Genomic DNA, 15,632 nt, shown 5'->3' on the forward strand with positions numbered 1-15,632 from the left:
GAGCTGCACTGTTTCCTGTCACTTTTTCTGGGGCGTGCTGCGCCCGCTGCCTTGCGGTCGGCAGCAAGGCCAGGTAGCACCCCAGCAGGATCTCCCGGCCGATGGAGGCTCGCCCGCCCCCGCAGGCTGCAGCTGACCCCGGGAGACCCGCGGCGCGGAGGGAGGAGCGCGCAGGGCCATGTGAGGCGGTGGCGGCGGCAGCGGCCCCGGGGGAAGACGGATGGGGTGAGAGACAGCGCCCGGTCCGGCTGTCAGCGCGGCCCCAGCCCCGCCGCGGAGGGAGCCCCTCCTCCCCGCCGTGTGCGCCGCGCCGCCGGCCGGGGAACCATGGCGTCTAGCGAGGAGGACGGAGGCGGCAACGGCGCGGTGGAGGAGAAGGAGAATGGCAAGAAGAAGAAGCTGGGGGCCCTGGCCACGACCTGGCTCATTTTCTACAACGTCGCCATGACCGCGGGGTGAGCGGGCGCGGGCGGCGGCGGGGCGCGGAGCGCGGGCAGCGAGGCGGGGGCCGGGCGGGAGAACCGGGTCGCGGGGGAGCCGCCGGGAGCGGGGTTCTCCTCGCCTGCCCGGCATTGCCTAATACGGTGCAGCGCTCAGCCGCCGGCGCGTCACCCCGCGGCCGCCGCGGAGGTTAAGTATAGCCGGGACCGGAATGCCGGGCGGGGGAGCCGCGTCCCTCGGCACGGCCTCGCCGGATGCGGAGGGGGCTGCTGGCCGCCCGCGGGGAGCCGACGGCGCTGCCCGGTGCCCCCGGGGTTTCAGGGCCGGGGTGCAGCCTGGCTTGGTGAGCCAGCGGAGCCCGCCCCGGCTCCCGGCAGGCAGAGCTGTCCAGAGCCAGCGCGGCCCCGGGCGGGAGCGATGAGCGGGGCCGGTGCCGGGGGAAGAGCTGCAGGAGCCCACGAGGTTCATTTGAGCCTGTGCTCCGTGCTGCGAGGCTTTGCTCTGAGGAAAGAGGGTATTTATTGTGAATAACAGATCATAAGAGCAGTCACGTTTATGTCGTTAGCGCTCGAGGCACATATTCTCACTTCTTGAAAATTTTCCCTGTTCCCTAGCTCTTGGGGGAACAAAACCCATCTTATTAATTTCCAAGTGTTTAAAAGAAAGCTAAGAATTAAAAAATATATAACTTCTAGTGTGATATTCATCACAAGAACAGTTTTCTTTGGTTACTAATGGGTGATCTCACTGCCCTTTGAATCCTTTAGAGTAAATCTAACACGCTGCAGTTGAGGCAGGAGCTCAAGCACTGATGGAGAAAGCCAGGCATGTGATTGTCAGGGCTTTCTTCTCACTAGCAACTGTGAATCTTGAATATGTATTCAAGTCTGTTCATATATTACTGCAGCCCTTTTTTAAAAGTGCTTTTATGTGAGGTTTATGTTACCTCATTGAATTACCAGTCTTGTGCTCTATGTGTGAATTTGCTAATGAACACTGACTCTTGCCACTGACTTTTATATGTCTCTAAAAGATTATCGAACTACATTAGTTTTGACCTTAGGTGCCACGTCAGTATCTCCCACTTCCTTCTCTCCCATTTTCCATTAATATCAAAAGAAATTAAGACATGCAAAAATGGATTTTTTTTAATGTGGAAACAAAGAAAAAAAGAGATAGGAATAAATTCTTATAATCATTTATGATTATGTTTTAAAGAGTAAATGTACCTCTAAAGATATCTTTCAATGTCTATAAAGAGATCTCATATTAATTTAAGAGAAAAAATACATATTTGAAATGCAGCTATTTCAACAGAGACGCTACACAGGATAAATATTTAACTTGAAAAGTATATTTTTCCAGTTGTCCAGGCAGTGTAATATAGCAAAATGTTTCTGGAGTTTTAACAAATGACGGCATAAGTACATGTTAACAGCTATTCTAATAAAAAAAAAAACCCTGCAGCTTATCTTTGTTTCTAAACAGATTTAAGGGACTAAAATGTCTTGGTGAAAGTCCCAACTGGAGATGGTGCCTTTATTGCAGAATGTGTTTTCCATTTCCTGGTGATTTGTAATAATCAGTACGAGGCCTTTCCTGAGATCCAAAGTCAAAGCCACTGACAGCTAAATAAATCTATCTACAGAAATTTATGTCCACAGAAAAATAATTTAAGAAAAATCCATTTGCCCTCTTTGATTCTGAGTACAGCCCAAGATTACTTCTCTCTGCAATGCTTTGGCTGTGGAATGAGATGCAGAAAATGCTTTATTAGGTTAAATTATGACTTGTCAGTCTAAGTCTTGGACAGAGCTGTTGCTGCCACATTTGTGCTGCCAGCTGGATGTAAACTCACTGTCACCTTCCTCTTGTCAAACACTTCACTATAAAACAGGGCACCTCCACTGTGAAAGACTACCAGTGATATTCCAGTAATTCCTTATTTCCACAGTAGTGAGAGACAACCTGAAATAAATGCACTCATATTTAAAATCCGTTGTAAAAGCTAAGTAACACTTGCGGGGGAAAATTTTGGAGCGCTGACAGATCAGATTCGTGGGCTTAAAGTAGAAGGGATCAAAGAGGGGAATCATTCCTGCTGTGTGGGGAAGCCTGACTAAGTGAATGTGAGTTTGAAATGCTGTCATGAAGTGCTGGAATGGGGCACACCGAGTGACTGCATAGCAGTAGCCGCCGTGCGTAGGAGTTGTTCAGGGCTGATCCTGAAGGCCGTGCCATCCGAGGTGAGCCGCGAGCTGTCAGGGTCCAGGCGCCTCTCACGTTGGGACAGCAGAATGGGTCTGACCAAAGATTACTATTTCCAGGTACCCTGTTTCCAGTGCTAGTCTGTACCTTATGCTCAGGGAGGACTACCAGAAGATGAGTTAAATATTTATCCAAATGTTTGTGTCAATATTTCTCTGAATGTTTATAGTCTCTCTGAATCTGCCTCTGAGTATTTCTGAGACCTTTCTGCTTTCTCACTTGGGTCCTTCCTTAGCCAGAGCTCTTGTTGCTGTAGAATATACTTGCTAAGGCTTTATGGAAAAGGAAAAGACTGAGTAATTGTTCCCAGCAGCATCAGAGAAGATGTTGAACTAAAATTTTTGTCATTTTTAATTTTTATTTTTAACTCTCAAAATAGCCATCCATAGCTCTTGTTATGCCTATGTCTATGTTAAAGAAATTTTGTACTTTCTTAGCCTTTTTGGATCAAAACCTGAAGTTTTCAGTCTTCTTGATAATGTGATGTTTTAAGAATGAGATGTAGGTCTGAAAGGCTGAGAATTTGGGTTTTTTCAGTCTGGAGAATGGAAGGCTCCAGGGTGACATAACTGTGACCTTTCAGTTCCTGAAGGGAGCCCACAAGAGAGCTGGAGAGGAACTTTTTACAAGGGCCTGTAGGGACAGAATGAAGTTTAATGGCTTTAAACTGAAAGAGGGCAGGTTTAGATTAGATATTGGAAAGAAATTCTTTATTGAGAGGGTTGTGAGCCACTTGCAGAGGTTGCCCAAAGAACCTGTGAATGCTCCATTCCTGGAAGTGTTCAAAGGCAGGTTGGATGTGGCCCTGAGTGACCTTGTCTAGTGGAAGGTGTCCCTGCTTAAGGCAGAGGGGGTTGGAACTAGATGATCTCTAAGATCCATTCCCACCCAATCAATCCCACAATAATGGAACATAAAGTACACTGTTTTGAAAATCTTAATTATATAAAAATGGGTTTGTTATGGGGACGGAATTCCTCATTGTTATGAGGATGGAATTCCTCAGTCCAATGCCTTGGATTATTTTACAGAGTCTAGGCTGGTAGTGGGATCAACCCACAGGTTAGATGTTTATTTTTTTCGCAATTTCCATTCTAAATCTCAATTTAAGTTTTATGTCAAATTCCAATATGATTAAAATATATTGTTCCTTTTTCTTTCTTTTACATTGGAAGGGTTATTAATTGACATAATTGTTCAGTTTCCTAAAAAAAAAAACCCTCAAAATAATTTTATCCAACCTCCTCAAATGTGCTAGTTAAATATATCACCTTCTGGAAGTCAGGAGCATAGAACACCCATTTTTCAGCTCTTTAGAGTCTGATTTTTACGTCGACTTTTAAAACACTTCTCAACACTTTGGAAAACATAATTGTAGTGGTAACTTCATTTGGACAATCACAAACACGAGCATTAAGATCACTAGTCAGTCCTGAAATTGGTGAGTTGAGGAGCCATGAAAAATGTAAAACTGATGTGCATAAATTTTACAAACTTGCAATCCAAACAGTGACTTCAGTGCCATGCTCATCATGTGGTTTCAAATAACAGTATTTAATAGTCAAGATGCATGAGGATTTAATAGTAAAAATACATAGTCACTGCAAGAGAAAGGTCCAATAGATGGGTGGTTTTGGGGGGTTCTCTCAATTAAATCAGTCCTTGGAAGGCAGCAAGTTATTCTCCATTCTTTTCCAAGTAAAGAGATGAGTGTAATGTTTACATAATATTATGTACTATTTATGTCTAAAGATATTTTTGATGATCTGAGAACACCGACCAGTGAAGAATCAAAGTTAATCTGTGAAGAAAAATACTCTACTAAATTATTTATGATGGATGGATATTTTTAGAATTCTAATTTGAAATGTATCCATTCTCTTTCTTTTATAGGTGGCTGGTATTAGGTATTGCCATGGTGCGGTTTTATATACAGAAAGGAACACATAGAGGCTTATTCAGAAGCGTTCAAAAGACGCTTAAATTTTTCCAGACTTTTGCTTTGCTTGAGGTAAATTTTAAACGTTAGTTTGCTTTACTGGATGCTGCATATCATAGGCAAAACACATCATTATCCTTAATTTAAAATAAAGATCTTATATTAGTACTAAAATGTTTTTTTTATTTTATTATTTAATGACGTTTTGGGGGCGGGGCAAGGTGATTACTTGAAACGTATGGGCACATGTTTTTCAAACTTAATTCTAATATTTCTTTAAATCAGTGCCTGGGAACTGCTTTGATTTGAGAGTCTTTAATGCAAAAGGCAAAATCTCGAAGGCATCACAGCCAGCAGATGAGCCCTCTAGCACAGCAGAAATCACCATCTCAGAGATTATAGTTTACCTTATATTCTTTATACCAGACTTACTTACTATCCTTCTGTCCCTTTCCTGCTTCTGCTTATTTTGAGACAGGATTCATGTACCCTATATGATCCATTGCAACAGGGTCTGTGCAAGTTGTGCAAAGTATTCTTTAATACTTTTGCAAACTATGCACTAGTGGTCTCAATTCTGGTAAATCTGTGGAATGAAGTTTTATTGCTGGGTTTATGGAGCACTTGCAGTTCTTTCCCAGGCACAACAAAGGATGTCTATCAACATTTTAACTTTTTTTTCTCAATCTGCCTACAACATTTCTAGTTCAAACAACTGTTAAAATCATGTCACCAGCTGTATATAGGCTTTTGTGCTGTTAAATTTTCACAGTAAGTAATTCTGTTCAAACCTGCCAAAATAATGAAAAGCACTTCATTTGCTAAACATTACTGACCAGAAAATATACTGTATCTAAAGCTTCATAGCTGTCATTGACAAAAGTATAATAATATTATTAATCTGTAAGCATTTTAAAATTACTGTGTGTTTGGTGTTCCTTATATGACTTCCTCTACACCGTCCTGTAAAATTCTTCTTTGAATAAGGTAAAGGAAGAGAAGCTTACTAGTTGAATAAAATTCTTTGTTAAGTATCTAAATATCTAATATTTAGAATTAATTTGGAAAACAACTGTCTTCCATGTAATTGCACAGTTTAGATATTGAGATCCTCCCAACACTGCCAAGGCTCTGCCATGTATTTCTTTTAAAGACTGTTAGTGGGAGACAAAACCCAGAATTTAACCTAGGTTTGTATTAATATCAGAAAGCCATATTTATAGGGTAGCTAGTAACATGCTGCACATCACTAACTTCTGATTTTTATTTTTATTTTTTATTTACAGGTAATCCACTGTGCAGTTGGTGAGTTCTTTGTTTTCGTTTCTCCTATAACTAGTTAAAACATTAATTGTGGAACAGAGATAACATGTTTCTCTTTTTAAGGAATAGTTCGCACATCTGTGCTTGTGACTGGGGTCCAAGTGAGTTCAAGGATCTTCATGGTGTGGTTCATTGCACATAGTATAAAACAGGTATGTGTGTGAGCAAATTATGTTTTGATTGCTTTTAAGGAGAAGCTATTACTACAGTTCTCATTTCACAGGAAAGACGAATCTAAAAATTAATGCTATTTCTGTAGAGAATGCTTACGTATTTGAGTACAATTTTGGAAGTTAGAGTTACAAAATAGAATTTGTGTGATTCTTGCCAGAAGACTGAGTCTGGGTATTAGCTGTGAATCAGCAGCATCTTCAGCATTGTGCCCTCTGTGTCTGCCAATATGAAATCAATGACTACTATTATTCACAAGCAAAATGACCCTAGTAAATAACAGTTCTCCTTCAAAAATTTTAATTAGCACTTGCTGAATTAATCTAAATAAAATGTGAATTTTTGTCTTTAAGTTTACATCTTAAATTGAATTCACATGGATAAACATGACTGTGATTTTGCAAATTTTTAGCAACATTCTCAGAAATAAATATTACGGTAGTATTAACATCCAGTGACATCCAGTATGTCACAATGGCACATAAGGACCTGTGTAAATGGCAATGGTTTGTTTGCCTGGCTGTAGATGGCTGTTGTAAGGCTAGTGATCCATTAGCAGAATGAAGCAAGCAGTTCACAGTGAGTAGGTAGGACATTAGGTTGAGTTTGTGAGATGTGCTTTCTATGAAAGGCATGTAGAAAAATGAAGTGATTGATTTTGTCCTCCTGTATTTCTTCAGAACTTGAAAAGCTGAGCCATTAAACTGTCTCACCAGCAGATGGCATAGGCCTTTCTGCAGATGAATTATCCTAGCACCTGCCTCAGTTATCAAACTTCGTTTCATTTCGCAAGAGAGCTTGTTTTCTACGTTGCATCTTTTCCTTTACTGTCAATTTTCTTAACATGGAAGAAATTAAATAGACTTTTCATAGGTTGCTTGTTTGTTTGTTTTTATTTTTTCTTATCGTTGGTGGTGTTTTGTTTTTAGTTTGTTGTTTTGTTTTGGGTTTTGGTTTTTCTGTAAGCTAACTTCATATATTTTTCTGTAAGGCAAAACGTCTCTAAGATTAACAAGATTTTTATATTGAATGTCTATACATGGGCTGGACTATAGCACTGCATTTTGCCATTTTTTATTATCTGCAGTGGACTAAATCTTTAGCATATCCAGCAATTTCTTTTATTTCCTTTATCTACACTATGGTCAAGCTATGTCCAAAAAGAAATACATTTGAATGTATGTCTGATTGTATTTCACGCTGTTATTGCTTAGCAGGCATGAATGTTCAGGGTCACTTTAGGTGGTGAGAGGCACGTCAGTGATAATAGCCAGAGCCAGACCTCCCCACTTAACTGCAGATTCGCAAGGCAGCAGATAGGAATTCTCTGCATACTTATTTAAAGCTCTTCTGCTTGGATTTAGCACTGTGACATGAATCCAAGTTTGAGTTATCAATGTTTGTCTCTAATTGCATGAGGCAAAGAACAGCCTAATTCTGTCTTTACCTTCGCGTATTTGTTTGGCTGTCTTTGCACTTCAGTTGCTGCTATTTGTTTATGATTTTGGAGCTATTTTTATGTCTCCATTTTCTTTATGATGTTGGTGAGATCCTTCTGCTAAAAGTGCACCTTCTTTGACTGACACATTGAGGGTGTGATTTTATGAGCACTTATAATTCTTGATTTTTGACAGAGTCCTGGATTTTCACCATCTTGGAGGTATATTAAGCTTTGTCACCATGTTGCATTTTATTTTGAAAAATCATTTCCCATTTTTGTAATTTTAACAAAACCTGTGTTGCTTTATTCTGTTTCACAGACATCCCTGGAGCTTTTCAGCCTTCAGGCATAGAAGTGTATTACAAAATTCCTCCCCTCTTAAAGGAAAGAAAATTACTTGTCTGTAATTCTTCCTCACAGAAGGTAGTGTTTGTAATAGATCCCCAGGTGCCTTCTTTGTATTTGGGGACTTTTGTTTATTTGTTCACTGAGAGTGAGAAAGAAGTGGTGTTTTGAAACAGCAGAGATGTGCTACCTACCAATGAGGCAGTTTAATGACTCAGAACTTAAATCTTACACGGGATTGTTGAGTGAGTTTACCCAAAGCTCCTGATCTACCAACTACTCTTCATTTAGTGAGTGAGCCATTTGTGCTCCAGCTCCTTAACTATCTTAGAGCTCCCTGAAGTCTGCCTAACTTAATCTTCTGTGACCAAGTTCCAGTTAGTAGGTTATATAAAGCAATTCCTTTGGTCTAAAGTTTCATGGAGATGTGCATATTACATTGAAGAAGAGGCAAGATAGAAAGTAAGAGAAAATCTAGGAAATGGAGTAGTGAAATGCAGAATGATTAAAATGTGATTATGAGAAGAGCCTTCTCATAATCGCCTTCTCATACCTTCTGTAGTTGTTCTTGCTGTTTTGAGGAGTAAGAGCATAAACAAGTCAACCACAAATGAAAGAGGGATAGTTACACAGTGTGTGGAATGTAGGTAGAGAATAAAGTGGAGGAATAAGCATAATTATAGGGTTTTATATTTTGATATTTGTTAATGAAGATTGCTCAGTTGACCAATGTCTGTCAGTAAACATATGATAATGAACTGTACATGGTAATGATTTCAGCATATTGCTTTTGTGCCAAAATTTTTCTTTACAAGACATTAGTTCTGCTCTATGTGTCTTAAAGAGAAGTCTGTTGCAGTTTGCACAGAAAAGAAGCCTAAGGATGAAGAAAATGTTGGTTCTTTATACTTCTGCAGATCCAGAATGAGGAGAGCGTTATTCTTTTTCTGGTCGTATGGACTGTGACAGAGATTACTCGATATTCCTTCTACACATTCAACCTGCTCAACCATTTGCCATACTTCATTAAATGGGCCAGGTGGAGATGTCTTGGACTTGAGTTTCTCATGATTCTGTGCATGTTGGTTTCAGGCATGCTGAACTAACACACTGGAGAGCAGATGTTTGAGCTTTGGTTATGTGTCAGCAAAGTGCAAGTCAGTTGCTTTCTATACTTGGGATCATTGTTGCTTGGTTTTAAACGTTAAAAATACTTCAGCTGAGGTTTTTGAGGTGTGGTTTTTTCTTTGCTTTCTGTGTCTCACAGTTTGAACTCTGCTTTTGATTACTCTAATTTTTTTCTATCTTTGGAGTCACCTTTTAATTTGCAGTATGACTCTTTATGATGCTCTTGAATACAATGCCCAAAATTAAGCACCTGTGCTAGTCTTTGTGGATGTTAATTCTTTAAAAATGTGGGAGTTGTTGTCACTCAATCTGTATTATTACTTTATAAGAAGTTCTGCTTTATCAGAGCTTTTGTAAGATGATACCCATGTAGTGAAGTTAAATAATGACTTAGTTTAGCCCACCCACCAAAAATTGTGTTCCATATCAAAACTATTTTGACTTTGAAGCCTGCTTAAGGTTCAAAGTAGTGCATGTGATCTAGTCTGGCCACTAGATCACATGCTCTACAGACGCTGTGTGGGTTTATCAGGGGACTTAACTGGAATAGTATTCTATGTAGTCATTATTTGAAAAATACATGTGAAGCAAAGTTATTATGTTAGAAGAAAAATATCAAACCTACATTCAGTACAGGTGACTCTTATTTAAAAGAGTTTGTTTGTTGTTTTACTTCAATTTTTTAAAGATAATGCAGGTTTGATGCTTCTAATGCACTTCTTTTATATGCCTGAGATTTATGTCCATTCTGATAAAACATTATCTTTTTGCTAGTGCGTAAGTGAGAGAGACTTGTTTAAGCACTAAATGACAAACTTAAAGATAGTCAGATTTTCTATCAATAGTTTTTTATTTAGACTTCAGAAAGAGAAATGCACGTAGAACATATTGCATTGACAGATAATTTTTGCCATCAGGTCAATGTGTGTGAAATAACAGAATTTTATTTCCTTAATACAGGCAATAGGGAAAACCAACATTCTCACTGAACAGACTGAATATGGTGAAATATAAGCAAAACATTTGAAAATAAATTATTTTTTCATCGAGTCTAAAATATCCTATCAAATTTATGGATAAACAGCACAACTGGGCATGAAATCAGTACCAAGAGAGATGGAATTTCTGATCTTTACCTTATAACTGCATAGAGACAATATGTAAGGTATCTTATCTAATCTACATTCTTCTTGGTGCTGACAAGCAATAGGACAAGAGGCAAAGGGTAGAGGCTGATGCACAGGAAGTTCCACGTGAATATGAAGGAGAACTTTTTTACTGTGCAGGTGACCAAGCACTGGAACAGATTGTCCAGAGAGACAATCCAGTGTCTCCCTCACTGGAAATAATTCAAAAGCTATCTGGACACAATCCTGTGTTGCATGTGCTTTAGGATAACCCTGCTTGAGCGGGGAGGTTGGACCAGATGACTCATTGTGGTCCCTTCCGACCTGAACTGTTCTGTGATTCTCCTCATCTGTGAGTGTTCTAAGCCCTTCTGCTTCTAGGAAGGTTTCATGCTTAGTTGCTGCTGTTTTAGATCTCATTTCTTTTGGTCAGGGAGTGCACTGTACCTTTCTCTCTGTGTCACAGCTCTCATTGCTGTTACCTGTATGAGCGGGAGAATTGTCCCTTAGGGGAACCTGCGTATCCACGGTGCACTGTGTGAAAGGACAGCACAAAGCCTATTGACTACATGTTTCATTTTATCACTGTCTGTGTGGCCTTTGGCAGCCAAACCATATTTTCTTTCAACTGGATGCTTTGCCTTTTATATTAACATCATATCATTTTAAAATGGATCTGATAAGTTTCTGGCACTGTTGTTTTCTTTTCTCCTTCAAACAAATTGTAGTACATACAGTTGACCCAATGTGTGTGCACTGTTTGAAGATATGTAGGATCATCTGAATCTGAGATTCAGTTCTGGTCTGAATCCTGTCAGTGACAACAGGAGTAAGAATAGTACATTAAAAAAAAAAAAAAACATTCTTGGAGACAAAAAAATTTGAGGATTGTTTTATTAGAAAGACATAAAAACATTCTGATACTTCACTGTTTTTTAAAGAAAGCACTGAGGTATGCATTCTCTCGTCAATCTGAGCAACTTTGTTGAAAGTAACTGAAACTGATATTTTGCGTCAAGTCAGGATGTGATCCTTGATTCTGGTGCAGGAACTACTTTAATACCTTGCTGTGCCACTAATAATAACAAGAGAAAACTAAGTTTTGGGGGTGTTTCTCACAAGGGTTTTTTATTATTATTTTTCAATGCAGATACAACTTTTTTATCGTTTTGTATCCTGCTGGAGTTGCAGGTGAACTGCTAACCATATATGCTGCTTTACCCTATGTGAAGAAAACAGGAATGTTTTCACTGAGACTTCCCAACAAATACAACGTCTCCTTTGACTACTATTACTTCCTTATTATTGTCATGTTCTCCTATGTGCCATGTAAGTACTGTTTAACTGTAGAACATTTTAACAACATTTTAACAACATAATGATCAATCTTAAGTGATGCTATAAACACTGTCTGTAATAAGATTTGCTGAACACCTTCTACTGTAAAAGCCTGCTTTCTGCTGTTCCAAGCTTTACTATGCTTTAATTGGTTTGGCGGAAATTTTCACCTGCAATCCTTGGTTTCATCAGTTTGTCTTTGTACTTATGCATACCAGAAACCATGGAGGTAAAGTAGAGAGAGTATGTGTCTTTCACTTCCAGTGTTGCTTCCACTGCTACTTAAGCAGTGAAGACAAGGAAAAAGCAACCTGATATACCAGATATTCCACCATGAATAGGACTAGACCAAACTAGGCAAATGTAATACTTTAGATAATATTAATAATAGAATATATAATTTTTTTAATATAATCTATACATTGAGGCAACAGATTAGGGAGAGAAATTGAAAAGCAGGAAAACTGAAGTTAAAAGGTCTGTGATCTGCATTCATGAAAGTTATTCATTTGAGAAGGCAACCTTCAATACAGACTTTTACAGTATGCATGCACACTGAAATTTTTTGTTCCAAGAAATCATGAAGACCTACAAGAGAGATTTATGTCAATAAAAATATTCTAAGGTGTGATAACTTACTAACAGTTTTACATCTGTTTATGTAACAACACCTCAGGAATAAGACCAGTTTTCTAGCCATTAAAAATAAGGATCAATTCTGTCAGCCGGACAGTAATATAATAGATGACAGAGGGACAGGAAAGAGGGATCTCCTTACTTCAGACTTGGACAAATACGGTAAATTTGTATCCTCCTCCAAGTCTTAATTCAAAAATGCTTAGGACAAATTTGAAGTCTTCAAGCACTACTAGAATGTGGTTAAATTCTGTTTCTACAAGGAAACTGTTGGAGTGAAGTTCCTTGAACACTGGGTATTTATTCAGGGGGCCTTGTCTGAGCTTTGAGTAATTACTGTTTTTTAAATCACTACAATGTTCATGACTTATTATTATTCACCTTAATCAACTCAACCACTGTGTGCCATAATTTTTACTCAGTTCATCATTCCGTAAAATTGTCATTTTCCATTATGTGATCTGTTGAATTTTTCCATCTAATTTGCTTTTTTTATGCTTTGATCAAGTATTTCCACAACTCTACTTCCACATGCTGCGGCAGAGGAGAAGGGTGCTTCATGGAGAAGTGATTGTGGAAAAGGACGATTGAATGAAGCTGTGTAACCATGGTGCTTTTGGTGGAAAGGAAAAGAAGAGAGGGTAAAAACCCAGGACTTCCTCTGATTTTTCTGAGTCCAAGTTTTAAAACATGGAACAAGAATAAACAACTGTGCCTAAAATATCATGGACTGTATTATTTTTGCAATTAATATATTTTCAGACCTACCTTTTCATCCTCAGATTCACTTTGGTTTTTAATTGTTCAATTCTTCAAAGAAATATTTTCTTATTTTCAACAGTTTGATGAATAGCTTTAAGAATTAGAATAGTTGGCTACTGTGCCTTGTGTTCTGAAAGTTCTGTTATGACTTGTAGTCATTATCAAGAACAGGAGAGTTGATAAGTTGTACTGAAAGTGAGTCTTCTGGAAATCAGAGTGTAAATTAGGTAATGATGTTTTTCACAGACTAGGTGAATTGAATGGTATTTAAGCTTTATATAAAGTAATACCTTTCCAATTATAAGTACTGTAGCATGTTGTTCAATATTTTTTGAATTACACTATCATACTGCAGAATTCCAGAAGGACTTTTGAAAGGAGTTGAATTCTTGATTATCAGTGCAAATTTAGACCTCCCTGTACTTTCATATGTAATTTTAAAGGTATTTAGAATAATAGATATAATACTAACTGGTTAAAAGTTTGTGCTGAGAACTAGACAGGATGTGTCTACCTTTCTCTAAATCAGTGGCTGGAATGGGACTCTTTTGCAGAGCAAAGCTGATTGTCAGCATGTTTCCTATTCTACCTTAAATGTATGTTTACAGAAAAATCAGTACTGCATTGAAAACTTGTAGCTATGGTGAGATATTTGACTTCTTCTAAATAGCTCAGTGGTATAAAATATATTTAAAATAGCATCTTAAAATATAAACTGTTTTGATTCATCCCATTGGGCAATTTTAATTGGTCCCTCCCCATTAATTGTTTATACTGTGTTGACCTAATTCTATTTCATGTCTTCAATAATCTGCAAGAATGATCTACAGTGTATTAATAGAAGTTACAGATGATATTACACTATATGATATCTGAATGGGAGAGGTCCAACAAATTAGAAGATTTTGGTCTAACAGCCTAGCAGATTCAGAGAAAAGGTGATGCATTTGAGGAAACTTGGATTCTTAGCGAGAGAGAGAAGATGTGGTAATGTGGTTCAAAGCCTTGAAAGTGTAGGCAACAAACCTGTCTTCCTTCTGGCTTCACTGATGTCAAAAGAAGTGCATACATATATGGAAGGGCTGCATCAGGCTGCTGTAAATCAGAATACTTGTGATTGCTGAGGTAATTTCTGGAGTACAGTCTTATATTTTGGCTACCTCAGGGATGAAGAATTGGATAATCTTGTGAAGCTCAGAGAACAATAACAAAACTAGTTGAAGTGAGAAAGAAGTCGTAAAGATTGAGTCATTAATATGTGTAATTCTTTGTTATATGATAAATACATGGAAGAGCTTTTCTAAGTATGGAGGTGTAGCTATGATGAATTTGAAACAAGGTAAATAGCCAATGAATATCAGAAGAAAGGTCCTACTGATAAGATCACTTAGGTTACAGAAGGACGTAGTAGTGCTTATCAATGCGTGCAGTGTCTTGGAAGGTTTTCAGTTAGAGTTGGCAAGAGATTGAACTACATATTTGAATAGGCAGTTTCCATTTTAGTTTCAGTGATTCTATGATAATACAGCTTTTTTTGAAATTTTTAGATATGCCAGCAAAAGGTCTGTCAGGTAATTTGATAAAAAAGCAAGGATTTGCTATATCACTCACTTCCAAACTCAATGTTGTGCCTTGAATTTGTGTTATTTATGCATGTCTCCATTACACGCAGATGAGTTTCCTTTTATATGACAGGTGCATAGTGGACTTGAGACAGGACAGTTGTATCTCTTTAAATTTTAAAAGGTATAATCTTTGTATTCCTGAAATTTCACACAAGGTGCTCTAATTTAACTTACTACTTCTGTTTTTTATGCAGCTAAAAGTATTAAAAGTTTAAAATATAAACTACATTTGCAACACTGAATCACAAAATAGTTGTGTTATATGTATTCAGACTAGCAGGTTTATGTGTCCAACATTCTTTTAGTACTGTTTTATAAACTATGAGGAACATATTGGCAGTTTTAGGAAATATATCTCAATTAGCAAACAGAATAGTGTGATGCAATATGAGAAACTAAGATTAGATTAAGTTCTGTGTCTCTTTTTTAACTGTCAGGGCCGCTCACTGAAGACCGTAGCTATCAATCCATTAAAAATGCATTTGATATTTAAAGGTGTGATTTTGAAATCCTTGATCAGATGAGAGTATCTCATAGATAGTATTCCCTGTAAAACGAATACTTGCACTATAAAAGGGTATTATATTTGTTTTCATTGTGGCCTAAGCGTATTATCATATGTTAATCAAGGACCTATTTTTATATCATTTTGTACAAGTGAAATGAAAACAATGCAACACTTTTTGCTACAATCTTGGGTTGCACTTCCATAAAGCAACAATGTACAAGGTAATGATACAATTTAAAAATTGATTTACAGCTACAAAACAGTCTTGCTAAATAATAAATTAATAAAAGTAAAGCTAAAAATTACTTACAGTGTCACATTCAATGTTTCATTGACAGAGAGATAGCCATGTAGATTAGTTTACATGGCATTTACCTAAAAAAGTAAGCAACGTTCTTTTCTTCCTCCTATTTTTTGACTGAAACCTTTCACTGAAGCATCTTTTTCACAGAATCTGTAAGGTTGGAAAAGGCCTCCAAGGTCACCAAGTCCAACCAGAACACCACCACTTCAATTAGACTATAGCACTAAGTGCAATGTCCAGCTGCTTCTTGAATACTTCCAGGCATGGTGACTCCAC

The 15,632-nt window shown here is 38.1% G+C and overlaps 1 protein-coding gene across 2 annotated transcripts; it reads left to right on the top strand.

Annotated features, from left to right (window-relative positions):
- The first annotated feature begins 202 nt into the window (after nucleotides 1-202).
- HACD1 (3-hydroxyacyl-CoA dehydratase 1) lies at nucleotides 203-12,883 on the top strand. 2 transcript variants are annotated; one of them, XM_066316650.1, is made up of 7 exons: nucleotides 203-455; nucleotides 4,603-4,720; nucleotides 5,935-5,953; nucleotides 6,035-6,123; nucleotides 8,846-8,967; nucleotides 11,334-11,512; nucleotides 12,666-12,883. In XM_066316650.1, exons 1-7 carry the CDS (start codon nucleotides 328-330, stop codon nucleotides 12,746-12,748), a joined length of 738 nt encoding a protein of 245 aa, XP_066172747.1. In that variant the 5' UTR covers nucleotides 203-327; the 3' UTR covers nucleotides 12,749-12,883. The 2 variants fall into 2 exon arrangements, with proteins under 2 accessions (XP_066172747.1, XP_066172738.1); XM_066316641.1 differs by having other exon boundaries at nucleotides 226-455; nucleotides 6,041-6,123.
- Nucleotides 12,884-15,632: the final 2,749 nt, after the last annotated feature.

Source organism: Sylvia atricapilla, chromosome 1 (genome assembly GCF_009819655.1).
Source record: "Sylvia atricapilla isolate bSylAtr1 chromosome 1, bSylAtr1.pri, whole genome shotgun sequence".
Lineage (NCBI taxonomy): Eukaryota > Metazoa > Chordata > Aves > Passeriformes > Sylviidae > Sylvia > Sylvia atricapilla.